Source organism: Procambarus clarkii, chromosome 34 (genome assembly GCF_040958095.1).
Source record: "Procambarus clarkii isolate CNS0578487 chromosome 34, FALCON_Pclarkii_2.0, whole genome shotgun sequence".
Taxonomy (NCBI): Eukaryota; Metazoa; Arthropoda; class Malacostraca; order Decapoda; family Cambaridae; genus Procambarus; species Procambarus clarkii.
Window position 1 is genome coordinate 36,128,118 of NC_091183.1, and position 27,480 is coordinate 36,155,597.

The 27,480-nt window shown below is 45.6% G+C and overlaps 1 protein-coding gene across 13 annotated transcripts in view; it reads right to left on the bottom strand.

Annotated features, from left to right (window-relative positions):
- pnut (septin 7-like protein pnut) overlaps positions 1-27,480 on the bottom strand; it is a 108,160-nt gene that overhangs the window by 18,919 nt on the left and 61,761 nt on the right. For 5 of the 13 annotated variants that reach the window (XM_069335793.1, XM_069335791.1, XM_045748213.2 and 2 more), the window contains 7 exons: positions 9,843-10,094; positions 6,717-6,852; positions 3,952-4,058; positions 3,574-3,674; positions 2,574-2,667; positions 1,657-1,815; positions 70-250 (listed from right to left, as the gene is read on the bottom strand). In XM_069335793.1, coding sequence (XP_069191894.1) covers positions 70-250; positions 1,657-1,815; positions 2,574-2,667; positions 3,574-3,674; positions 3,952-4,058; positions 6,717-6,852; positions 9,843-10,094 — 1,030 coding nt within the window. Of the gene's footprint in view, positions 1-69; positions 251-1,656; positions 1,816-2,573; positions 2,668-3,573; positions 3,675-3,951; positions 4,059-6,716; positions 6,853-9,842; positions 10,113-13,064; positions 13,800-16,849; positions 16,901-25,233; positions 25,270-27,480 lie in introns of those variants that run through there. The other 8 variants (XM_069335794.1, XM_045748214.2, XM_069335792.1 and 5 more) reach the window with 7 other exon arrangements.

Sequence of the window (27,480 nt, forward strand, 5' to 3'; positions counted from 1 at the left end):
TTTTCTTATGCCACAGAGACTTAACAATATAGTGTCATATAATAGTTGAGCCCACTTGAGCACACTCACCTTCCACTATTCCCCAGGGGTACTTGCGACCCCGAACTTTTTTCCCTTCAACTTCCACCGTAGTATTGGAACCAACAACTGCAAAAGGTACTCTCTGCTTCAACTTACTCCCAGTAGCATCTCCTTCATCTTCTGGGAACTCGTATATCTTTATCTTATGCTGGGCTATTTCATTAAGTACCTGAAGAATAAATAGTGTACTGTAGTCATACATGTTATACACTGTAGTGTAATCATATAGGTTATACATTGTGTAGTGCTGTCATACATAAATAGAGGAAAGGTAAGATCAATCTCTCATTGGGGTCGTGTCTCCATCCCGTGTTTAGTAGAATCTGTTTGTCTATCCCTAAAACCTTCATCGCTGCTGCAAGAATATCATCATCTGGGTAGCATTTGCCCTTAAACAGCATCCACAGTTTTTCAAGGGGCTCCTGTAGGTCCTGCTCCTTGCTAATGATTCTTTTTAGCCATATGCCCAGTGAGTACAGAAGCGACTTTTTTCAGGAAGAGAGGGTGACTTGGGGAGTAGAGCAGGTACGAGTGTAAATTCGTAGATTTGTAATAGGCTGTTGTCAGCAGTCTTATCCTGTTCGTCTATGTATACTCTCGTATCTAGGAAGGGAATTGTTTGGTCATGTACTTCAGCGTAAATTTTAAGTTTCCATGGACTGTGTTTGCCCAGTCAAAGAAGTCAGTTAATTGCTGTCGTTCTTCTGCCATGACACCAAAAATATTGTCAATGTATCTCGGATATATAGGGAGGTCCTGTTGATTTTTGTCACTTCTAGCTGTTTCAAAGACAGTGTGCATAAATATCTCTGCTATTGCCACACTGTTTGAGGCTCCAATTGCTGTCCTTTTGATTTTTCTGTACAGTATATCTGTCCATCAGACGCCAGGATCGAGTCTCGCATGATATGTAGGATGGCTTCCTCTTCCCGCTAAATTGAATATTTGGGTTATCTGTCCAAAATCAGATTGGGACAATTTTCTGCAAAATTTCACCATATCCGAACAGAAATTTGGATAACTGAAGTTACGAAAATTGGGTAATGAAAATTTTCCAGTACTACACATTTCAAGATCTACAGCACAGTATCATACAAAAAGACGAACTACAACAAGGTAAGCTACAGTTTCTCTTTTAAATTATATTTTTTATTTAGTGTGTGGAAATAAGAATTGTAGCAGTTGTGATACAAAAAATTACAAATATGGTCTTTTTTTAACTTCTTTGTAAGAATTCTGTTTAGCCGAATGTCTGGCTTATCGACAGGGAAGTCTTTCCTGTATAATACAGACAAGTGAGTTTAGACAGTATTAAAGGTACTTAAATTTTCACTTCCCAGGATAATGATGCCAATTCTATGTAATTCTCTTACGAAAAAAATAGGGTGAATTGATCAGCATCTTTTCAAGTATTATTAACCTCCTTTCTAAACACTGCTTCCAATTTTCTTTTGGACTGTTGCCTACCTATCTTATGGACTGTTGCCTACCTATCTTATGAAAGTTCAAAACCAGGTACTAATGATAAAGTTAGTACACCCTTTGTAAAACAGATAAAACACCACTATAACTCACTTGTTTCTTCAAGTGTTGACACTCGTCAGGTGTGAGAGTGTCAGCTTTGGATATAACTGGAATAATGTTCACTTTGTCGTGGAGGCGTCTCATAAACTCAACATCGAGGGGTTTCAAGCCGTGGCCCGATGGAGCAATGAAGTACAGGCAACAGTGTACCTGCAGAAAAAACAACAAATGCCAAACAGTCTTTTAACAATGTATCACACAAAAAAATTAGTGCAACAAATATATCCCTACCATAGATAATTTACTATGAAGTAACCAACCAACCAACCAGCCGGCTGGCCCGCCCGCCAGCCAAACCCACGCACCCTACCCATATATTTTCACTTGTTCTATTTTCTCTCATTTTAAAGAGGCTATCATCATCAATCTTATTCATTCCCCTCAGAATTTTGCATATAGTACCTATGTTCCATCTATTCCTGCACTTCCAGCAAATACAAATAAGTAAAATAAATTTCATAAGTGTAGTGTAAGTAATTTCATCCTATGCAATTATGGATTTTTGTTTAAACTTTAAAACAACTGGGCTTTGATGAAAATTAACAGAGCTTAGAGCATGGTTGAAGACACATATTCCAAATATAAATGGTGTACAGTACCTCTATAACCATTCCTCCTAAAAAATGAAACATAACTGCACCTATTGCTAAACTTCCTTCCTCATTCCAAGAAAGTGGAACGTGTGACAATGATAATATATGAATGTATGCAAAACCTTCTTGGGTGTCATGTGTTGCTGTCATTATTCCCAGCAAAAAGGTGAAAACTACCGTGTAAAGCATTCCTTTGGAGATACCTTAGTTATTTAATGTAATCAAATTGATATAAATAAAAGGAGTTAGGATGCAAGATATATGTGATGACAAATATAGAGGCATCTTTAGGCAATAAAGCCAGCCATCACTTACCCTGCTGTCACTGATCTGTGTTCTGTTCACTCTTGATTCACAGTTAAGATATTCTTCATATTTGGTCTCCACATAGTCTGTTACTGGCTGCCAACTGAAAAATGTCAACAATTTTACAGAAGATTCTTAATTAAATTCTTCCCATATCTGAAGAAGCAAATAGCAGCAGGCCTATATTTCTGAGCCATACCACCTGGTTACTTCCTTAGGCAATGTTCTGCTCTTAAAGAGGACAGGGCAAGACAATTACTTTCAAGGCACTGCGGCCTTTAGAAATGTCTTCACCGAGTCATAATGGGAAAAGGGACAAAAAAAACTTGTTTAGTCTGAAATGACCGCCAGAAAGATCATTCATAACACAGAATAATAAACCTTAAAGACTGCACAGTATCATTTTACTAATTTAGTCAGGCTTTTCCCCTGGCCAACACATCTAGCTAGTCAGAAACATCAGTTGAGGGAATAATGTGAGCACTAAGAGAGGGTTACCTCATTGTTTACATGTAACTGTAATCATACACTGAATAGCATCATCCGAGTTATCTTATGAAGCAAGAGCCAGGTGGGTCAACAATCAAACAGTAGTGATATTTAGCAGTCTCTTTAAGGCCGAGTATTACTTGGAGAGGGTTTCCAGTGTACACGGATGAATCTTCTGCAGGTTATTTCAGAGTTTTTAGCTTTTCTTCCTCCAGTATTTATTTTTACCCACTATGATTGGCTAGAGACAACTGAAAAGATCCCTGTTGCTAAGGAAAAGCCTGTTTATCTGGCTTGGCAGGGCATTACTTAAAGAACATCCAAGTGGCCCACTAAAAAGGAGATTTGTCATTTATACTCAAACCATCATTCCTCAGGGCCTATAATTTTAAATTAAGACTAACCAAGGCATGACAGATGTTGGGTAAGTCGAAAGTCTAAATTACTATAAAGAGTATTTCATTATCATAGAAAAATTATCACATGGGCAATATAAAAGAAAAGTAAGTGGTTGACTTACCAGTCACTATTGTCAACAGCATCTCCGAACCCTGGCGTGTCCACCACCGTCAACATCAGATTAACCCCATTTTCTTTTAGCAGGACTTTGGTTGTCTCTACCTGGTTATGACACAGTGTAGGTTAATGTAAGGTCCATACAAAAACTAATACAAAAATTAGCCAATATAAAAAATATTGTACATCTTTTTATAAATAAAATTTTAATTCAATATATATATATAATGAAGTTAAATTTGTGTTTCTTTAAGCATCCTCAACTCTCATAAGTTTGATTTACCAATTCAAATAGTGGCATCAATCATTTGCCATAGGACCCATAAGGATGGGAAGTAAGGCACTGTTGCCTGAGAGATGGGGGGAAGGGGTAAGGCGTTACCTGTACGGTTTTCTTGACGCGGTGAGAGGGTCCCGGGTGGTCATTGGAGTAAATGTCCGAGAGGAACATGGAGTTGATGAGCGTGCTCTTCCCTAACCCACTCTCACCTGCAGCAAAGCAAAACTTATTAGTTATCTCACCATCGTTAGTGTTACTACCACTACTATCATCATCACTATTACTATCAATGCCACTATTATTATTACCACTATCATCATTACCAACACCATCAATCAGTCACCACTATCCCTATCATCACTATCATTATCACCACTCTCCTTATGCAGGCGATGAGTCACAATAACGTGGCTGAAGTATGTATTCCACATTCAGCATATGCCAAGGTCAGCATTCCACTGGTGGCATAGTTCAGAACTATACAAACTGAAACATGTTAAATAATGGTACTTTCCACCTGGCATCAAAATGACCAAATACACTTATTACAACATTTATCTTCCTTTTTCCAGATGTCACACTTCCAGATGTCTGGTACCATAATAGAATTGAAAATAGATGAACACTGTAGATTGAGGATGTAAACAGACCTACTTGCTGTCCAGGACAACATGCTAACATCACTGGAATATGACAAGGTTTCATTCAGCACAGCCTGCATGACACTGCTACTGGAGTATGCAACACAGACATGGCAGCACCTCTACCACACACACATTACATTGAAGACACAAGTGTACAACTAAACTAATACCAGAATTGAGCAGGCTAAGCTATGAATGGCTCAGGGAACTCAATTTCTCATTCTACAGGAAAGAAATTCAAGGGATACAATCACAACATGACAAATACTGAGGCAAATAAAAATGATGGACAAAGATATCCTATTATAAATGAGAGTAGGAAGAACAAGAGATCATAGTTGGAAGTTGCGACCGTATGCTAGCTTTTTCTTCATTTTACACTGAACACTTGTGCTGCAATTCTTTGTAAATATGGAGTTCCAGGAGTTTGACCCCCAAGGCTGAGTACATGGGTATGTTGTCAATTTCTCCTTCAAAGTCTACTGTGCTTGTTAATATCAGTGCCATTGTCAAAGTCTTGGATATCGCTTATAAAGAAGGTGATCGGATCTTCAACTTCCATGTTGTTTACTGGGTGTTATATACAGGCGTATTGCCTCATACTGTTCTTTTAGGATCTCACATATTTCTTTGTAGAGAAGCTCCTAGAAGCCACTCCAGGTATACTCCAGATATGTCTACTTATCCAGCAACTGACTACAATACGTATTCATGTTATTGTAGTGAAAGGCAGGAGGCAACTGTGTGCGAGTAACTGCCGAGAGAATGACTATAGTAGTGGAGTACATGGAGAGTGGACGACCACCTGCCACACCTGCACTCCCAACACAAGTGATCAAAAGCATTACAGACAAGGAACAATCACACTACTCAAGTACAGTACTAGTTTTAGTCTATCATCAGGACATTTAAAGGCAAGAGGAAGTAGAAGGGAAGTGGTGAAGGGGAAGGGGGGAATGTAGCTGTGAGAAGGTGCTGGTGACTGGTCAGTGAGAGGTGAGCAGCGCCGCCTGAAGGGGCACCCTATACCCGGGTGGAGACGACCACCTCACTGCCATCTGAGTCATCACTCACACTTGTCATCCACACACCACAAAAAACTAAGTATGTAAATGAGACCCGTGTTGCATGTACCGCTGAGGAGATCACAGCTGAGGCCGACACCTTCTCCGCTCCGCTTGACCCCATTACTCTAACCAATACTGTCCCAGTCACACACCCAATACCATTACCTTCACTCATGGTTAGGTTACCCACGGTTAGGTCTAGGTTAAGGTTAGGATTAGGTTAAGGTTAGGATTAGGTTAAGGTTAGGATTAGGTTAAGGTTAGGATTAGGTTAAGGTTAGGATTAGGTTAAGGTTAGGATTAGGTTAAGGTTAGGTTACATTAGGTTAAGGTTTGGTTAGGCTAGGTTAAGATTTGGTTAGATTAGATTAGGTTAGGTTAGGTAAGGTTAAGGTTAGGTAAGGTTAGGTAAGGTTAAGGTTAGATTAGGTAAGGTTAAGGTTAGATTAGGTAAGGTTATAAGGTTAGGTTAAGGTTAGGTTAAGGTTTGGTTAGGTTAAGGTTAGGTTTGGTTAGGTTAAGGTTAGGTTTGGTTTGGTTAGGTTAAGGTTTGGTTAAGGTTTGGTTAGGTTAAGTTATAGTTTGATTAGGTTACGTTAAAGTTTGATTAGGTTACGTTAAAGTTTGGTTAGGTTTGGTTTCATTACGTTTATTTATGTTAACATAGTTTATTATTAACAATAACGTGAAATATAGAATTTGAAAACTATTTGAGTGTACCCGAGAATTTTGTTTACAAATTTTTCAGACCATTTCAAAGAGAATGTGTTAAACTTATACTTTTTTATATTTTAAATCAACAATTTATAATACAATAAAGATATAACTTGAGAATATTATCTGCTGACGACACGGTTCACTTGCTAGTTTACATGTAGACTATTAATAAAACTGCAACATGCTTTCACACAATCACAAATGTCTAAATAACTATCCAGGTGGTTTTGATGTGGGGTTTGTCTTGTGGTAATGGGTTTGTTCTAAGTACGGACAGCAGAGGAAGGTGCACTACCCAACAGGCCGGGTAGAGGGAGGTGCACAACCCAACAAGAAGAGTGTAGGGAGGTGCACTACCCAATACGAAGGATGGATGGAGCAAGCAATGGGGCATGCCAGAGCAGAGAGATGGGTCATGAACATAACTCGTGGTACTTACCCACCACCATTAGCGAAAACTCAAAGCCTCGCTTCACTGCTTTCCGGTATACTTGGTTGGGCAGGTTGGCGAAGCCCACGTAGCCATCCACCTCCCGCGGTCGTCTTTCCTTCACCAACTCCTTCACCAGCTTGTTCTGTCGAGACACAAAACTGAGTCATACTCTACACCAGAGGCTCTACACCTGGGGCTACTACACTGGTACACCTTGGGATACCACACTACACCAGGTTCTCTACCCTCTACACATAGGTCTACCACAACACTGGTACACCTGGGGCTACCACACTACACGAGTGGCTCTACCCTGTGCACCTGGGGATACTACAACACTGGTGTACCTGGGGTGGGGCCAAAACACTGGTACACCTGGGGTGAGGCCACACTACACCTGGGAATCCCCCCTGTACACTTGGGGCTGCCACACTGCACTACAACAGATGCTGTCATTATAATTGTTGGCCAAGGATGATAGGAAGCTGTGTAGTTTGGTCTGTCTACAGTAGGGGCGAAAAGAGAATGCTGGGAGGACAGTGTACTGTGAACAGAGGATATTGCCCTCTTGACAAAGGTTAGTGCCCTATGAAGAGAGGACTGTGTTGTTTTTTTTTTTTTTTGGGGGGGGGAAAGGACAGTGCCTCGTAGAAAGGACAGTGCCCATAGGAGGGAGGACAGTGCTCAGAGGAAGAGGTTTTATCCAAGTAAAATAGGGTTTTGCTTCATGTAAATGATAAATGATTGATAACACATTGTTCCAATACTGCTTGATACCTGCTTGATGGGGTTCTGGGAGGCGTCCTACTTTACCGGTTATTTCCATTGACCTCATTTTGTGTGCTATCACTCCATGGTCACATTTATCGAATGCCTTTGCAAAGTTCGTGTATACCACATATGCATTCTGTTTTTCTTCTAATGCCTTAGTGAATTTGTCGTAGTGGTCAAGTAGCTGTGAGAGGCACTATCTTCCCGCTCGAAATCCATGTTGGCCTGGGTTGTGAAGGTCTTTGGTCTCCATGAAACTGCCTCCCTGCCAGTACTGGTGCATGGAAGTACCAGTGCCTCCCTACCAGTACTGGTGCATGGTAGTACCAGTGACCAGTACAAGTCCATGATAGTACTGGTACTGGTGCATGGTAGTACCGGGTGTGACACGTGTCCAGGCTCACGTAAGCTCCTCCTCCACTCTCCAGCTCAAGTACCACATTATGCAATAAGTGTGTCAAGTCTGGCCTCGTGCCCAAGGATGTATTATAGTGCATTACACTTCATTGTTAGTTGAGCTGCTGATTCACCAGCCAGGAGTTGGGTGGCACTCTGGCCAACATGGAGTTGGGTGCCACCCTGGCCATCATGGAGTTGGGTGGCATCCTGGCCAACATAGTAAAAATAACACAATAAAGTTTGCACAGTAAAATAACATCATACTAGCGCGAACGAAATGAAAGGAAAAGCAGAAGAGAACCAGTGAAGAGTAGAGGTGGCATAGGTACAATCAGAGAGCACTGTGTGAACATCAGAGGTCCACGGCTGCTCAATAACCTCCCAACAACCGTAAGAAATATTGCCGGAACAAAAGTGAACTTATTCAGCAACAACAAAAAGTAGAGTTTCGTGCAAGACGTGCCGGACTAAACAGGTTGTAGTGGATGTGTGGGGTTGCAACTGTCTGCTCAACCAAGTTCTCATGAGACAAAGCCTGGCTCCGAGTCGGGCTTAGGAGGAGTAGAATAACTCTCAAAACCTTTTTCAGGTACAATCCAGTTACATATGAGAATAAGAAAAGGCAGTCTTTACTGTTTGTGCCTTCAGGTTCGAGTGTTAGCTCTTGGACCCCACCTTTTTTAACCATAGGTTGTCTAATGTACTGACTCCCTACCTAATTTTGTTTCATATCTACTAGATACCGTACGTCCGCTCCCCTCTCTCTCTCCCACACACACACAAATGACTATCTACTCTTATCAATTCCTCTGAGTCTTGTGTGTGTGTGTACTCACCTAGTTGTGTTTGCGGGGGTTGAGCTCTGGCTCTTTGGTCCCGCCTCTCAACCGTCAATCAACAGGTGTACAGATTCCCGAGCCTATTGGGCTCTATCATATCTACACTTGAAACTGTGTATGGAGTCAGCCTCCACCACATCATTTCCTAATGCATTTCATTTGTCAACCACTCTGACACTAAAAAAGTTCTTTCTGTGTATGTGTGTGTGTGTGTGTGTGTATTTTTTATAATATATATATATATATATATATATATATATATATATATATATATACACGCATATATATACACTATATACACAGTGTGGTATCCGATATAGGAGGTATAGCAGCATATATACTGTGATGCCTGGTATATGATAGTGAAGCCCTCCAGTGTGACCTCACTCGCGCGGTTACTTGTGTTGTGCTCTACATAACACTCAATTTCAGAATATTTCGTACTCTTATCAGTTCCGGAGCGATACAAATGCTTCAACATTACAATCTGTATTGATGCTGGGATTAATGGCTAGTAGACTTAAACCCAGGTAAGTGCGGGGTAATGATAACCGAAGGAACCAGGAATGAGACATCACTACCTAAAATAGGTAGAGGAGGAGGTGCTGGGAGTTGATATAACCTGATATCACCAGCCTCATATAAGATACCATTATGAGCACAAGAGAACCTGGCAAATATAAGAAGAGTCTGGAGGTGGGTAAGGCCCCACACTACCCAACACACACACACACACCTAAACAAACAAAGTTACTCCAATAAGTTGAGAACTGTGAGGTAAGGCTGAGGGAGCCGAACCTCACCACCCGAGACGCAATCTTGCACACAAGATAACTACTTATAACCTCTCGGGTAGGTTGATAGTGTTGATAAGGGGGTATGTTCAGGATTAGGCAGAGAAGAACAAGGAGACATGTTCAGTATAGGGCAGGGGAGAACAAGGAGACACCAATAGAAGTGTATGTAGCGAAGAGAAGTGAACAAGTTTTAATGAACTAAGAGGGGGGAGGGGGGATGTGACAGGAGTCGATACATTAAGGCAATCGACAGCTGGTAACTGGAGGCTGAGGAGCTCAACCCTCCAGGCATATTTAGAGGAGTACAGACAATACTAACACGTTACCTCCTTGTTCTCTTCGTCCTTGTGTTCCTTGCGTTCCTTCGTGGTGAGGAGCTGTTCCTTGATAGAGGCGACGCTGGCAGGTGCGGAGGCCGGGGGGGTGGTGTTGGAGGGGGGTGGGGGCGGTGCCGTGGAGGGGGCGGTGACAGGCGGGGCGGGGGGTGCTGTGGTGGGGGCGGCGAGGGGCGTGCCCCCACCACCAGAGCCCCCACTCCCAGCCTCCGTCTTGAAGAACATCTCCCGCTTACTCTGCAACTGCACCACAATGGCTTACTCAACACTCCTCTTACTCAACCACGCACTTATTCACAATATAAACAAAAGCTAATAGCAATGAATAAATATACTAACGAATCACAAATAAAACAAAAAGGGTAGCCAAAATAATAACAAATTATAAATTATAAACTAAAATATGTTTTGGTGGTAGGCGATCACGATGTACCTCCGGTACAGTGGAATAATGAGGCAATCTGTTTGTTGCTGTTATAGGTTCAGCTTCTCAGAACAAAAAGTTCCAAGTAGTACGGGCCATGGTGAGTTCGTAATGAATCTGAGTGTGATGAGTAAAGGTTATACTGCTGTGTTGGTGTGGTACCCGTGTACTCACCAAATTATACTGAGTGTGCTTGCGGGGTTGAGCTCCGACTCCTTGGTACCGCCTCTAAACTCTCAATCATCAACAGGTTCCGGAACCAATTAGGTTCTGTCACATCTACATTTGAAACTATGAAAAGCCTTTTAATAAACGGAAACTGAAACATTAAGTTACTTAAGCACTTGCGTGTGAAGCAACATATCTTCAGAGGTATATTATAAACTTCTGAAGACGTGTGTGAAGTATATGATACTTATGAAGAAGTGTTGTTCAACAAGACAGTACTTAAGTAATTTTTCAGATCATTTGCCTTCGTATTTATACGTTTTTGATTACGTGTTAAGTTCTTGATGAGTTACACACATCTGCCACTGTGTTGGGGTGTGCCTCTACAACCTTACCTCTTTCTTCACTACTCTGACACTGATCACAATATAGTATCTCACAATTGGTGGTCAGTTTCCACCTGTCTCCTTGTGGTAAGTGATAAATACTCTGCCCTACCAGTTCCCCCGAGAATTTTGTATGTAAAATAACACTGGTGGGACGCGAACAAGGGGACACAGGTGGAAACTGAGTACCCAAATGAGCCACAGGGACGTTAGAAAGAACTTTTCCAGTGTCAGAGTAGTTAACGGATGGAATGCATTAGGCAGTGATGTGGTGGAGGCTGACTCCATACACAGTTTCAAATGTAGATATGATAGAGCCCAGTATGTGATAATCATATCTTCCTTAACCTGTCTTCCAGCACGTGAGGTTTAATTCATGCCTTATATTCACCTATTTGTTGAGCTCTGGCTCTTTGGTCCCGCCTCTCAACTGTCAATCAACTGGTGTACAGATTCCTCAGCCTACTGGGCTCTATCATATCTACATTTGAAACTGTGTATGGAGTCAGCCTCCACCACATCACTGCCTAATGCATTTAATCTGTTAACTACTCTGACACTGGAAAAGTTCTTTCTAACGTCCCTGTGGCTCATTTGGGTACTCAGTTTCCACCTGTGTCCCCTTGTTCGCGTACCACCAGTGTTAAACAGTTTATCTTTATCTACCCAGTCAATTCCCCTGAGGATTTTACAGGTAGTGATCATGTCTCCCCTTACTCTTCTGTCTTCCAGTGTCGTGAGGTGCATTTCCCGCGGCCTTTCCTCGTAACTCATGCCTCTTAGTCCTGGGACTAGTCTAGTGGCATACCTCTGAACTTTTTCCAGTTTCGTCTTGTGTTTGACAAGGTACGGGCTCCATGCTGGGGCCGCATACTCCTGGATTGGTCTTGTGTTGTTATCAGTCTGATGTTGGCTCCTGGATAATCCCCAACCAGCGGCTGGTGCTCGCTTTCTCTCTCATTTTATGTTTTTTATTCAAGTCAGAAACCGCCCCACACAATATTATGCCCAATATCCTTACAGGTTGTGCCTCTGATGAACACTCATCGCCTGCTATTTCTCTCTCTCACCACAGGAGGAAACAATAGGTATTTTTCTCATTAGAAATATAATACAATAATGAGAAGGTAATTTGTTAGCAGGATTCCCGCCAAACACACGACCAAACTATCACGTTGCTACAACGTTCCAACAAGGTTTAACACCTAACAAGTTGTAACAACGTTATAATACGTCATAAAAACGTGATAACAAGATGTAACAACTTTATTACAAGTTGTAACAAGCGGAAAATAGGGAGAGTTACGTTGTGTTTATAAGGTTACTACTCTAGGTGGTAACCAGACCAAGAGTTAACAAGCTTGGATGGTGTGTAGCTAAGATGGTTAATGAAGAAGAGCAAGAAGACCACCCATCTTCAAGTGAACAAGTGTGGCGGGGGGGGGGTTGAACACTTGCCAGGGTCGTCACCTCTACTGCCTGGTAACGTGGGGGCAGCATAACCTTACAGCATCGATAACACATTATAGTAATGGTATCCTGTGGTCGCTGGGGGAGGGTGGTCGCTGAGAGAGGGTGGACGCTGGGGGAGGGTGGTCGCTGGGGAAGGATGGTCGCTGGGGGAGGGTGGTCGCTGGGGGAGGGTGGTCGCTGGGGGAGGGTGGTCGCTGGGGGAGGGTGGTCGCTGGGGGAGGGTGGTCGCTGGGGGAGATGGACAGTTAGGAGTGCAGACGGTGAAAGGTAAAGGTCAAAGGAATGGTTAGAGTAAGGATCTGTGAGGTAAAGTCTAGGTACACGGCTCTACAGACAACTTCTACAAAGAACGTCGCTTTTCCCACGTATGCGTTACATAAGGCCAAAAACTGTCGTACTAGAAACTGGAAGCGGCTGGCGAAAGTGACGTACTGTCCCGTGTTCTGTTTTGGGTTCTCTGGTAGGTTAGGAGAGGACACTTAAAATTGACATATTTCTTGACGTTGGGAAACCTTAGGAGGCCGGGGTGGTACAAGATCATTACCCGTTGACTCACCCGTGACACGGGTGAGTGAGTCAACGGGTGAGTCAGTCACCTGGGGATCAAGGCGGGTCGTCTTACCCACCAAGCACCAATACCTACAAGCGCAGCATCACCAGTAAACACTGACTAGTAACACAACGGCTCCTCTAAAATTTAGGCCTACTATAGACAATCTAAACTACTATAGGAAAACTCTGGTAAATTTGAAGTAAACTTACGATTTTGTTAGAGCGAAACATGGCTAGTGGAGCGTGGTGGTGGTGGCGGTGTTCAATATGCGTGTTGAGTACGGGGCTCAGCTCAGCATGCTGGCCCTCAGCCTCCACACTCACTCACTCACTCTAACTCAACTCTTCACCACCCGCCTCTTATTATATGTACTGTCAATGTTGTTCCTTACCATGTCACCCACACTAACTCCATCCCTTGTGGTCTGTCATAAGCGTCTCGTCTTAGTCTTTTCAACAATGAAATATGCTGTGGGTATATTTCTTATATCAAACACTTCCACCAAAATATTGCACTATTTTTCAACAATTGATCTTTGACAAACAGGCATGTGGGCAGGCAGCAGCATGCACAGAGGGCCAGACCAAACAGCGGTACTCATCAAGCGAGTGACCAGAGTGAGTGCCAGGAAGGTGCTGGCGTGCCACTCACAGTACGAGTGCGTCCCTGAGCCGCCTGCACTCTTGTACACACACAGCGGCAAGGCACGACTACACTCTCCACGACGCTCTCAGACCGTCTGCATATGGCCAATATAAAGATGTGACTGGCGCTGCAGCGTGACCCGGACGGAACTCCTGGGGTGCCGGAGTGTGCTAAATGTGCACTGGTGAGACTTCCAGCGTGGTAGATGGGCACCGGTGGTTGTTGGAGTGAGGGCAGTGGTCGGGGAGAAGCGCGCGGCGGCGGCCACCACCAGTATCGTCACACTGGCACCCACGCTGATAATACCTACTGGTGAACGCTCCACCACACCGCCGGATATGACATGCTGCTAGATAAGCTTTCCGCACTTACTCAACACCACACACTTCTCAATGGCGGCCCCGCACACGGCTTGACTCACTAGTGCTCGTGTAGGGCATCAACTTCCCTCTGCCTCATCTCGTCTAACATTAAGAAAATGTTACCTATCCCATGTGGTGAAAGAGGAAGTGTGGACACTAAAATACGTTCTGTAAAGATGTTTTAGTATGAGATGGTAGAGGAACCCGTATGAGATAGTGCCAGGGCTTAATTATCCAACTGTTTCCAGCTTGTGACGGTGTTGGAGATAGATTTGCAGCAGAACTGTTAGGCAACATATTAAGGCCTAGTTACAGCAATATTTAGGATTCCTCTTCACGCAAGTGTGTGGCCAGATAAGGAGCCGGTGGTGGTGTGGCCCAGGTAAGGAGCACTGACCGGTGGTGGTGTGGCCCAGGTAAGGAGCACTGACCAGTGGTGGTGTGGCCCAGGTAAGGAGCACTGACCGGTTGTGGTGTGGCCCAGGCAAGAAGCCACTGACCGGTGGTGGTGTGGCCCAGGCAAGAAGCCACTGACCGGTGGTGGTGTGGCCCAGGCAAGAAGCCACTGACCGGTGGTGGTGTGGCCCAGGCAAGAAGCCACTGACCGGTGGTGGTGTGGCCCAGGCAAGAAGCCACTGACCGGTGGTGGTGTGGCCAAGGCAAGAAGCCACTGACCGGTGGTGGTGTGGCCCAGGCAAGAAGCCACTGACCGGTGGTGGTGTGGCCCAGGTAAGCCAGAAGCCACTCCTCTCTACCTTCCAAACTCCATATTAGAAGAACCAGTAAGGCGCACCCTCCATATGTGGCCACCTCCACCTCCTTCCCTATGCCCACTAACCTCTCTACCCTCTGGACCATCTTCTCCGCCCCCCCCCCCCCCACGAGAGCACACCCCCCTCTACCTGACCTCACCCACGACAGTTACACAACTGTTACATGCGTCGTCCTTCTTAAGTGTACAATAAGAGTGTAACTTCCATGAATGTTTGAGAGAGTTGTCGTGATAATGTTAGTGTACGCGGCGCGTCAGTGTCCACACCCACCTGTGTCCCGCGCACGCCCCGCCACCTCTACACGCTCCTGTACTCTCACACACTTCCTCCTCCTCACAATATGAACCCCAACTAACACCCTAAATAGAGTAGGATCAAACACGGTGCTGAGAAGCTTTGAGTTCTTCACACCGCCTCAGCACACAGCCAGCCTCCCCCCACACCGCCACAGCACACAGCCAGCCTCCCCTCACACACAGGTCAAATGCTGGGTAGTAACCCTCGTCCCCTCTCCATGTTTTGTTATTAAAAATACTTGACCCACGGCTTACAAGATTTTACAGTGGAACGTAATGGCTGTAATTAAGCTCTCAGAGCTTGGTTCACTTTCTACGTTGGAAGAGAACACATGTGCGCCTCACTGACTCAGTGTGGATGCAAATATTTAGCAAGAGACTGCAAACATCGGAGCTAAGTTGTCCTAGTGGGCTTGGGTTTCTTAATCCACTCCCCAGTAGGAAACACCAACATCGGCATGTGTCTTCACATCCACATTGGGGGAGAAGGAAATTTAGTTGTAGCTGAGGACTACTATAGCATGTGAGGGAGTAAGTGTTGGCCGTCACCCGCCTGGTGGAGGCCCTGGTACACTTAACAACTTGAGCTGGGAGACTCCTTCACGCGCACGCCACCTCTTACACAGCTACACATTAAATTAATACTCCGGCACGGGCCATCTTCTCCACATGGCCCACACACACACGCCCACACACACACACACACACACACACACACACACACACACAATCACAATGAAGGGGAACAGCCTACCTGTGACGACGCGCGAAAGAGACCTGGGTGTGGACGTAACACCTAATCTATCTCCTGAGGCACATATAAATAGGATAACGACAGCAGCGTACTCTACACTGGCAAAAGTTAGAACATCATTCAGAAACCTAAGTAAGGAGGCATTTAGGGCGCTTTACACTGCCTACGTGAGGCCAGTCTTAGAGTATGCCGCCTAATCATGGAGTCCCCATCTGAAGAAGCATATAATGAAACTGGAAAAGGTTCAGAGGTTTGCAACGAGACTCGTCCCAGAGCTACGAGGGATGGGGTATGAGGAGCGCCTGAGGGAACTGTGCCTTAGGACACTAGAAAGAAGAAGGGAGAGGGGGACATGATAGGAACGTATGAAATACTCAGAGGGATTGACAGAGTGGACATAGACGAAATGTTCACACGGAATAGTAACAGAACGAGGGGACATGGGTGGAAGCCATGTCCCCCGCTTGAAACTCAGATGAGTCACAGAGATGTTAGGAAGTTTTCTTTTAGCGTGAGAGTAGTGGGAAAATGGAATGCACTTCAGGAACAGGTTGTGGAAGCAAATACTATTCATAATTTTAAAACCAGGTATGATAGGGAAATGGGACAGGAGTCATTGCTGTAAACAAGCGATGCTCGAAAGGCGGGATCCAAGAGTCAATGGTCGATCCTGCAGACACAACTAGGCGAGTACACACACACACACGCCACGAGCTGGTCTCCACACACGGGATCATCATGGACAGTCTCCATGGAATACACAGATGAGCATATTAATTTTACTGGAAAAATTATGATAAGAATAATAGTTGCAAGAGCAACAACAGCAAGAACAACAACAACTGCAGGAATTCCTAATATTGAAGCAGTTTAATAAAGGCGAAGCTCACGAGACTTGAGAGAATCAAGTTGCCGCCTTGTTTACTCTATATCAGTTGTGGTGTCTGTAGTAGTCCCCCCCTCTCCCCCCCCCCCTCCTCCAGCCTCCCACTTCAACCTCCTCGAGTGCCACTTTAACCCCCCCCCCCGCCCCCCTCCAGTACTTGGAGTTCCTTACATTCCTAGGTCAACTGCCCGCCATGACCCAATGCTGACTCAATGCGCAGTACTGGGCGCGTCAACTCAAGGGTACTGGAGGTCACACTACGCACACACTTGCCTCACCTGCACACACAGGGCAAAACACCATGTGCAGTACATGCTGCAGCATGGATAACATATACCAGCCGCCAACACTACACTAACCAAGACTGCACCAACACTGGACACTACACATGCTGCGCAGCAGCAGGGGCGGGTGCGCACCACAGTCAGTGACGGAGAGGGCCAGCACCTTGCACCACCCCGCCTCAGGCCTCAGTGTGCAACACCTCCCCCCCCCCCTTTCACCCTGGCCAGGTGGTCCACCTGCTGCAGGTGGGGGCGGCCAGGTGACCCAGGACACCCAGCATGATAGGTGAGGACATTTAAGAGCGACAATGTTGACGCCTCACTAGGAGTAGCATCGTGAAGACGGAGCAAGGACAAGCTGCTCAACACATCACTATTAACACGACAACTCTGCACGGAAACTCTGCCTTAATAATACAACCACCCGCATCACAATGGTAATTCATGCTTAATACTACAGTATGAATCTCCCCATACACGCACACCCAGACAAGTGCCAGGTGATAAAGACGAGTGCCAGGAAGAGGCGGTCTGACACGGTGCCACATGGTAGAGGAAACCCTTCTGCAATGACAAGAGACTTGGGAAGGGGTTGATATTACAGGGACCCTCGCACCACAAGCTCACACCGAACCTGTAGCATGACACACCCAAGGGTTCAGGTACCTGTTAACCACTCAACTACAAGAGGAGAGTTGGAAACGAAGAGATGAAGTTCAACGGCAGCAAGTGCACCTAGGTGAGTACACACCACACAGTATGAGGCAAGACAGTCACGGACACAAACGACAATTCCAACTATTAAATTACCTCTGCACCACAGAACTTTCACAAGTGTAAATATAGTAACCAGACCAACATCACCCGCTTCCTTTATCACACAAATCTTTACCCCTCACATATACACACACGTGAAGGAGTACCTTTCAGGAAGGCAGCCAAGGGTCAAAGAAAGAGGAAAACTATGAGAAAGGAAAGAGGCAGCGAGTGTAGTCCCCCACGGGTCGGTAGTCTGACCCGTGCTGTTCCTAATGTACGTAAACGATTTAACAGAGTATAATATATAAATATGTATTAGTTCATTCCATTTTCCCATTACTCTTACTCTAATAGAAAACTTTTTAACATCTCTATGCATCACCAGTCTCTCAAGCTTCCATCCATATCCTCTTATATTGGTATTCATTATGAACATTTCCTCAGTTTCCATTCCGTCATCTCCCTAAGTATTTTATACGTCTCTATCATGTACCTCCCACCTCCTCTTCTTTTACCGTTGCCAGGTTTAGTTCCTTCAGTCTCTCTTCACATCCCTCGCAATTCTGGGACGAGCCTTGTTACACACTTCTGAACCTTTTCGAGTCTCCTCGAGTGTTTTAGATGGGGCTCCACGATGGGGCTGCACACTCTAGAACTGGCCTCACGTAGGCAGTATATAACTATATAAATGCCTCCTTATTTAGATTCCTGAATGATGTTCTAACTTTTGCTTGTGTAGAACATCATGTTGACGTTATCCTGTTTATAAGAACCTCCGGAGTTAAGTTTGTTTTATGTCAACTCCCAGGTCTTTTTTTATCCAGTCATTATAGGTAAGTAAGTAATTATCAAAAGAAGGCACAAAACCGGGAAGGCTATGTAGCACCATCAAATGTGCGGAATAATCAGAGGGCGCTAAATATCACCAAGGATGCCAATACGAGAACAAAAACGCATAAGGCGAACAATATCAAAAGTATCCGAGTCACCAAGAATTCTATTCGTTATAGGTAGTTCCCCGTTAATCATGTACTGTCCGCCTGGTCTCCTGACGCCTGTTCCTATTTTCATCATCTTACACCTTATGATGTTGAACCCATTTCTCGGAGCAACTCTGCACCATGTTTAAGTCAGCCTCATCTCTCCCAGTTCTCTCGCTCATTAGTTTTGCATCGTCTGCAAACATTGACACACAAGCCCCAACTCGTATAGATAGGTCTCGTAGTCATCTAGTTGTGTTTGCGGGGGTTGATCTTCGGCTTTTTGGTCCCGCCTCACGACTGTCAGTCAACTGGTGTACAGATTTCCGAGCCTATTGTACTCTACCATATCTACATTTGAAACTGTTTATGACGTCTGCCTACACCATATCACTGCCTAATGCAATCCATCTGTTAACTACTCTGACACTGAAGTCGTTCTTTCTAATATATCTGTGGCTCATTTGGGTACTCGGTTTTCACCTGTGTCCCCTTATTCGATTACCACCCGTGTTAAACAATTTATCTTTATCTCTCCTGTCAATTCCTCTGATAATTTTATTGGCGTGATCATGTCTCCCCTAACTCTTCTATCTTGTTCAATAAACGCTTGAACTATATGTTTAACACATCTCTAACCCTGTCCATGGAGGACAGAAGAAAATGTATATATGCTGGTAAGCATTGTAAATGTGTGGCCACGTTTGTGGTAGATAATAATAATAAAAAAAAATTAAAAAAAAAATCTTCTATCTTCCAGTGTCGTGAGGTTTAGTTCGCGTGTGTTCATTACACATACACAGAGAACAAATGGAAGGACTAGGGAGAGGGAGAAATAGAAGCTTAAACAAGGAAAAGATTGAAAAGCAGCTATGACTAGGTGGAGGATGATTGAATCACTGGTAATTGTATTATTAGTGATAGACAGGCGCGGCCTTGGCAGAGTAACAAGCAAGCAAGAGAATGAAGGCGTTATTAGGTGCTTCCGTTACGCCTGCGTCACAGCCTGCTGCCACACCAGTAAACAACACTTTCTACCACGGGCCACACCCTGGCTATACATAGTGTCCACTCACCACTTATCTTCCTCACCGCGCCTCCACGCGTTCTCACCACCACCACCAACCACATTGCCCTCGGGGCTCCCACACAACCCTTATGATTCCCTGGAGGCTTCCTGCCTTCCTCGGGGCTCCCTCGGGGCTCCCTGGCTCCCACACAACCCTCATGGTTCCCTGGGGGCACCCTGGAGGCTCCCACACAACCCTCATGGTTCCCTGGGGGCACCCTGGAGGCTCCCACACAACCGTCACTACAGGTGGGAGGTGACACATACCATGCCATGATGCTTGGCCATGCCAGCCTGCCTCCACCACCGCACTACATCCTCCACATTCCTCTCTATTACCGCACGTGAATATCGTCATACTGTCAAAGGTGCTGTACCACAATGTTGTTCAGTTTTTTGTTTTATTTTTTGCGTAATGTATGGCGTAGAGAGTTAGAGGAAACTTCTAGATTGTCTGGGGAGGCGGCTGACAGCCTGACGACACCTTACATAACTTTGGCGGGAGCAATATTCCAGACGTAGCTGATGCTTCCAAAAAACACTGATTAACAAATTATAAAATGTGATATTCCGACCGAGCAACCAGCAAGTTGCTGGCTGGTAGTTAAAGGAGCCTATATCAGAGGGGAGTTATGCTACCATGTACGGCGGGTAAGGACAGACACGAGCAGAGAGGTGCGGGGGGTCAAGAAGATACATCGTGAACATTTGCCTAATATTAGTAACCCCTTGAAGCAGCAGCCCAGAGAGATGTGGTGGAGGCGCTGAGGGAACCATACCACAGTCCAGTTCAACACCACCACCAGGAGAGGCATATGTACTTTACAGTCACGGTGGACTGTATTTACCCAAAGAAGGCACTTAGTCTGGGTAGCTGTAACAGTACTGAAAGTTTTAAGAATTAAGGATTCAGTGTCTGGAAAAATACTTTACATATAGAACATCACTATAGTTAAGTCTTAGGACCAAGGCATACTGCAGTCTTGCCAGATGATTTTACGGTGAAACTGGGTTGAAACCACGTCTATTAACAACACATTTAGGTACATCTACATTTGTGCACCTACCCTAGACTATATGAAGAGGAGTAAGTTACAAAACTGTAGGAACTCTAAGGATGTGTACTGCCACATTCTAGTGTGTGGAGACCAGGTAGTAATTGGCCAGGTGTAGTCCCAGGAATTCCGAAACTGAATGAAAACGGCTGGCACTTAATTTCACGTCATCTTAAAGGTGTGGACAATGGTGGTTTTTGGCCTGAAAATTTGCTTTACATGAATGAAGTGAAAACCTGGTGGGTTTCTCGAGATAATTCAAGAATATTACATGTCACGTAATGAGTGTTGCACTTTGTAGCCGACCTCATTATGTGATAAGCTACCATTATTACCTGTCTGAGAATGTTGTGTCGTATGCCAGTGTTTGATACACGGAGAGAAGTATTCTGCAAGTTTTGGTCAGCCACCAGACAAGCTCTGTACATGTTTTCTGGGTGTGTCACACCGTGATGAGTAGGTGAGTGTGGCAGGTCTTGTATACCAAGATAATGCCGGCAAGGTAGGTTCGGTGAGGTGTTACTCAGGGCGTTAAGTGTACACCATCAGTGTCGTGTGTGAGGGCGGTATCAATCGCAAATGTTCTATGACATTATATCGGCTACCAACACACACGCGAGCGAGTGTTGGTGTTCTTCGTCTATCAAGTCTACGAAGAACACTCAATGCCATCAGTTTCTCTGGGAGTGGGTCTGGAGATGACCGATTAATCCAATCCCAGTCCGAAACTCCCTGTTGCAGTGGGGCCATGGAAGTTTGGGCTCCCGACAGGGCGTCACCAGCCCTCACACTTTTGAAGAGCGTTTCACCTCAGCATCACTCAGGCTCTTGCGTTAGTTGGTTGGTGCGCCAGGCAGAGCGATGCTCCTCCAGTCTTCAGGGTCTACACCGTAGTCCTTGCTGCTGAGCCTTCACGGTGGTTGGGAAATGAACACTCAGAATAATAAGCGACTTCTTAATTAATGAAAGGGTTAAGTGATTTCTTGTGATATGTGGGGAATATTTAGTACTGGTGAAGGGTGAGACAGGCAGGTGACTCCTGGCTCCAGCAGAGACAGTAAGCAGACGGGGGTGTGTGCAGACTGCAGATAAGGCCGAGTAAAAGCAGATGACGTATGTACAAGTTACAGATGTGACAGAGAACATGTGTACACCCAAACTCTGTCACCTCTACCAACGTTAAAGAGATTGTGGTGTGTAAGTTGTAGTGGAAGCAGTGAGGGGTTAGTGCATGACCCGGCAGTGGTTGCGGCTCATGGAGGAAGTACTTACCACGTGCAAGTGCGAGAAGGTTGTATTTTGGGAGTGATCACTGACTGTGACGAGTAACACTTGTTGAACCCGTGTTGTAACACACCTCACAACACTCACTCACCACTACTTCCCCCCCCCCCACTCACACCTTACCTCTTTCCTCACCAACACTTACCTGAAAAAAATAAACATGTATATTAGAATAAAAATAAAGACAATATTAAATTCTCTCTCAAGAGAAAGAGTGTGAGTGAGTGAGTGTGTGATAGAGTGTGTACTCACCTATTTGTGCTTGCGGGGGTTGAGCTTTGACTCTTTGGTCCCGCCTCTCAACTGTCAATCAACTGGTGTACAGATTCCTGAGTCTACTGGGCTCTATCATATTTACATTTGAAACTGTGTATACATCACTGCCTAATGCATTCCATCCGTTAACTACTCTGACACTGACAAAGTTCCTTCTAACGTCTCTGTGGCTCATGTGTGTGTGTGTGTGTAATGTGTGGAAGGCTGTGGACAGTATGATGCATCAGGAGATGAGGGATCGAGTGACAGCTGACTACTTAAATGAGTTCAAATATACATACGACGATGACAAAACACAGTTGGAAGCCAACAACAGAACATTGACGACGGATACTCTGAGCCAAGTGCCAACAGAGAGGTAAACACACACACATGCTTGTACACTAGGTGTCTTGGGGGACTGGTGAGTCAAGGACAATGTTAAGGTGGAAATGTTTGGTGAATCAGTAGTGAGGACGTCCTGGGGGAAATACCCACACCACACCTTGCTTCCTCCAGCTTTTGTCAATGAGTGCATACACCCATTACACTCCCAGCCTTAACCTACCCCCCCCCCCCCCCCACACACACACATAGGGGGGCCGGTGGCTGAGTGGACAGCATGCTGGGCGCGTGATCCTGTGGTCCGGGGTTTGATTCCTGGCGCCGGTGAGAAAATAAATAAATATTTATTATTTCTATTTACTACTTGTGCCTACAGGATCTAGCTCTTAGCTTTTGGACCCCACTTTTCTAACCGTCGGTTATCCAGAGTACCGACTCCTGACCTATTTTCCTTCTATCATATCTACTACATATATTTCACTCTTAGCACACTCATTTCCAGGATGCAGGCCATGGCAGCTGTCTAACTCTCAGGTACTTATTTACGGCTAGATGAACAGAGGCATCAGTGAAAGAAACTCTGCCCATTTGTTTTTGCCATCACCGGGGATCGAACCCGGACTCCAGGATTACAAATATAGAGCACTGTCCACTCTGCTATCGGGCCTCCCCTGTTCACGGGCCCACTGTCCCCTCAGCTATCGTGTGTACACACACACACACTCGTAGTGTGTGTGTGAGAGAGAGAAGGGGGGGGGAGTGTAGCTAAGATAAACTTGCTGTCTTTCCCAGAGTTGTGTGTAGTTTGTAAGATTCTGTACATACACTTCAGCATACGTGGGTATAGATGTGTTTTCAAGAGTTCATATATACATGCTCTGAGACCTATGCATATTATTTGTCCGTCTTGCCTGTAACTGTGACCGTTGAGGCGTGTGGGGGAGGGGCGGCCAGATGGAAGGGAAGGGAGGGGGGCTGAGACAGGATTTCCCCGCGCGGCGCCTGCTTGAAGACAACGGCGCTATTCGTGGAGTGGTGGTGCATGGTCCAGTGGGGGGCGGCCTTCCGCACCACTCTACTCTCTAGCATCCCCACCATCCCTACCTTTGTCATCACCCCCCACCATCCCTACGTTTGTCATCACCCCCCCACTACCCCCTACCTATGTCATCACCCCCACCTCTTAACTTCTTCACCAAATATTTCACCATCACCACCTACCTTTTCACCATACACCAACGACCCCCCCCCCCCCGCAAGGTATGGTAGGGACTCTAATGTCACGTCCGTAGAGCACCGCACGTTGGCAGTAGGTATACTATAGGCATCTGGCCTCGCATGCCATGCAGTGAGAAGTGGTAGCAAGAGATGCCAAAAGTGGCGCGGAGCGTCCCTACGAGAGCGTGAACCCAGGCACCTGAGGGGTGGCACTAGTGGCTACCAGTGGTGCCCGGCCACCAGGTGTACCCTGGGAGTGAAGTGCCACACAGGTGGCACGCCCACCTCAACACTAAACAGTTTCTGCATTATCTCCCCAATGCTGACTTGTGTTGTTTAAGACTACTGCGACATTTATAGTTAGAAAAGCGTAATTATCTTAACAGTGATGAGTATCATCATCAAATGAGTATATTTGCAGTCTCCGTGGTGTAGTGGTAAGACACTCGCCTGGCGTTCTGCGAGCGCTTTGTCATGGGTTCGTATCCTGGCCGCGGAGGATTTACTGGGCGCAAATCCTTAACTGTAGCCTCTGTTTAACGCAACAGTAAAATGTGTACTTGGTTGTAACAAAGATTCTTCGCGGCGGGGATCGTATTCCAGGGACCTGCCCGAAACGCTACGCGTACTAGTGGCTGTACAAGAATGTAACAATTCTTGTATATATCTCATATCATTAGTATCTATCTGACCCGAATTGAATATTGCGGCAAAAGGCTTAAAAGCAAGGATTTAAAACTCAACTGGAAGTGATTTGTATTGTGCACAGGATCAGTTTTTGGGGTTCACCCAATTACTGATAGTTACGTAATGGCCGTTGTTTTTGTTACTGGGGAGTGAGCCATCACCACTTGTAATACTGTCACCATTACTGTGTGTGTCACTCTGCCCACCTGTACTGCCACCACCACCACCACACGTAGCACGGCTGCTCCTTGCCACACTCTCACGTCACTTGCACCTTCTGGGTGTAGAGAGTACAAGTTGAGGCGGCACTACCTAGCACCCTCCGCTCCTGTGCCAGGTAAGTCCACTACGGGCTCTCCATAGCCCGTGCTACTTGCCCCGCTCCTGTGCCAGGTAAGTTACGGGCTCACTATAGCCCGTGCTACTTGGAACTTGTTCCGAGTAGCTGTATCTATAACAACAACCTAGCACCAAACTCCACTCTGCTGGCTGGTCTCATTATTACCTCATCACCAGTTACCTGGCACAGCTGCGGGGGCTACAAGTCCACTACGGGGTCACCATAGCCTGTGCTACTTGACACTTTTGGTTCAGAGTAGCTGAATCTAAACAACAATCACCCTCATCACCGCTCTACAACTCCCCATCACACACACTCTTCATCTCTATAAAACATTGCTCAACACACAAATATAATGACATGCTTTATCAAAAGTTTTATCTTACATTGTTTATATTTTGATCCATAAAGGGAGGACTATTTTGTTCTGTGAGGTAAGCAAGATGCTCTACACTGGTGAACTGCTGCAGCACGGTGGTGGAGCGGGGTCTCTCTCACACACGGTGCGATGGTGGCCGAGTGGAAAGCACGCTGTATACATAGTCCTGTGGACGGAGGTTCGATCCCCGGCGCCGGTGGAGACAGATGGGTAGAGTTTGTTTCACCCTGATGCCCCTGTTACTTGGCAGTAAATAGGTACCTGGGAGTTAGATAGCTGTTACGGGCTGCTTCCTGGAGTTGTGTGTGAAAAAAAAGTTAGTAACAGTTGATTGAGAGTTGCGAGGCGGGTCGAAAGAGCAGAGCTCAACCCCCGCCAGCACAACTAGGTGAATACATAATTACCACATCATGTTTGGTGTGTAAACATACACAACAAGGATTAAAATAAACAATGTTACACACTCTTCTAGACAAACATTAGTCATGCACTAATATGCATTAATCCCAACGCTGGTGAGTCTTTCACAGAGTTGAGTTTTGTTTTCGTACAGACGCCTTGTGACTCCTCTTAGTAGGCTTACAGCTTTGTCTTCCATCAGCGCATATTAATTTAAGCCTTACTCTACTACTTCTCCCTGGAACACCACCCGCCAATCTTTTTACAACCAGGACCCGATTTACTGTTGCGTGAACAGATGAGAACCAGGTAAGAATTGTGATGTATTAGTTACCACATTGTTTGTCTGAACTCACAAACGAGAGGTCCTGGGTTGGGAACCTGGGTAGTTAGGGAGGGCCGACGTCACGACCACTCCTTCCCTCCACACTCCCCTGTTCACCCTGCAGTATTGAGAATCTGGATGTAAAGCAACTGGTGGGTAGTGTTCTAGGGATAACATGCGAGTAACATTAAATTGGAATAAGTAAACCTTCACGCACGACTAACAACACAAGTGCCGTTATTGGTTTTGTTTTAGGGTGGGGGGGGGGGGGGGGGACGAGGTGAAGGAAGGTTTCAACAACAATTTCGACAACCAAAGATAATGATTTTAACAGCGCACTTAACAGGCCACAGGAAGGAGACGGGCAAGGGAGTGAGCAAGCTCTGTGACTGCACGGGAAACTTGTCAAGACTCCTACGGTATACCCCTCAAGGTATACCCCACCCAGTGACAAGCACACCTCACGGGGGAGGGGTATCAATGAGTGTCCCCCAGAATCACCCCAGCGAACACCAGTTATTGATTGTCTGTCATGCTAGAAGCACATCTCTTCAGCTCTGGTGACACGATGCTACGGTTGCCTGCTCACGCCGACTGTCTGGTGTGTGTCCTGGTGATGACTACTGGCACATCACCACAATGATGACCACACAATACTAGTGATCACCACACACATCCCTCCATGCTTCATGCATGATCACTAAGGTAACGATCAACAGGCGAGTTACGCCATCAAATCCTTCGTGTACTAGTCCAGCAGGCTGGTGTGAGGTGTGGGTGGGGTGAGAGGGCGTGGGCGGCCTCTGGCCAGAGGGGGGGCCCGGGGTTATTTAGGGGTACTGGGGGAGGGGGTACTTAAGAGGTTGGGCAAGAGAATGGGGGGGGGGGCCCTGCAGGACAGAGGACCGTGACGCGGTGGTCGTGTTCCAAGGCCGGGCACATCATCTCCCTCACACCCACCTCCCTACACTCACATCATTTGTAATAAAAGGTTTAAGTGCACCTTTAAGCACCGTACCCATACACGTGATGTCTTTGTTCACCTTCCAGTAAATAGGCACTCGGAAGTTAGGCAATTATTGTGGATTATACCCTAGGGAAGGTCAGGCCTAGAGATGTTACCCGAGGATAATACTCAAGCAATATAAGACAAGTATATCTTTAAACCCATGTTGCTCTTTTTACTGAATATCTTCAACTGTTTGTGGGGTAATATACGAAAATAAAAAATCAACTGTGAAATATATAAAAAATTAATTGCAAACTTCTCAAGTTTTGAGAAGTTTCAAGGTAATATATCCGTTCTCCCTGGAATTACGCATTTTACTCTGGTATTATACCTATTACCGCCGGGTATTATACCCGTTACCTCTGGTATTGTGGTATTAGGTCTGTGTACCAATTTAGACGCAATACGCACACATGCTTTCGAGATATGGCTATAAAACATCTCTCACATGGCACATGGGTTATAAAGTGTGCCACTAGAGGGCCACCCGGCCTAACATAGACCTGTCTTGCACCGCCACA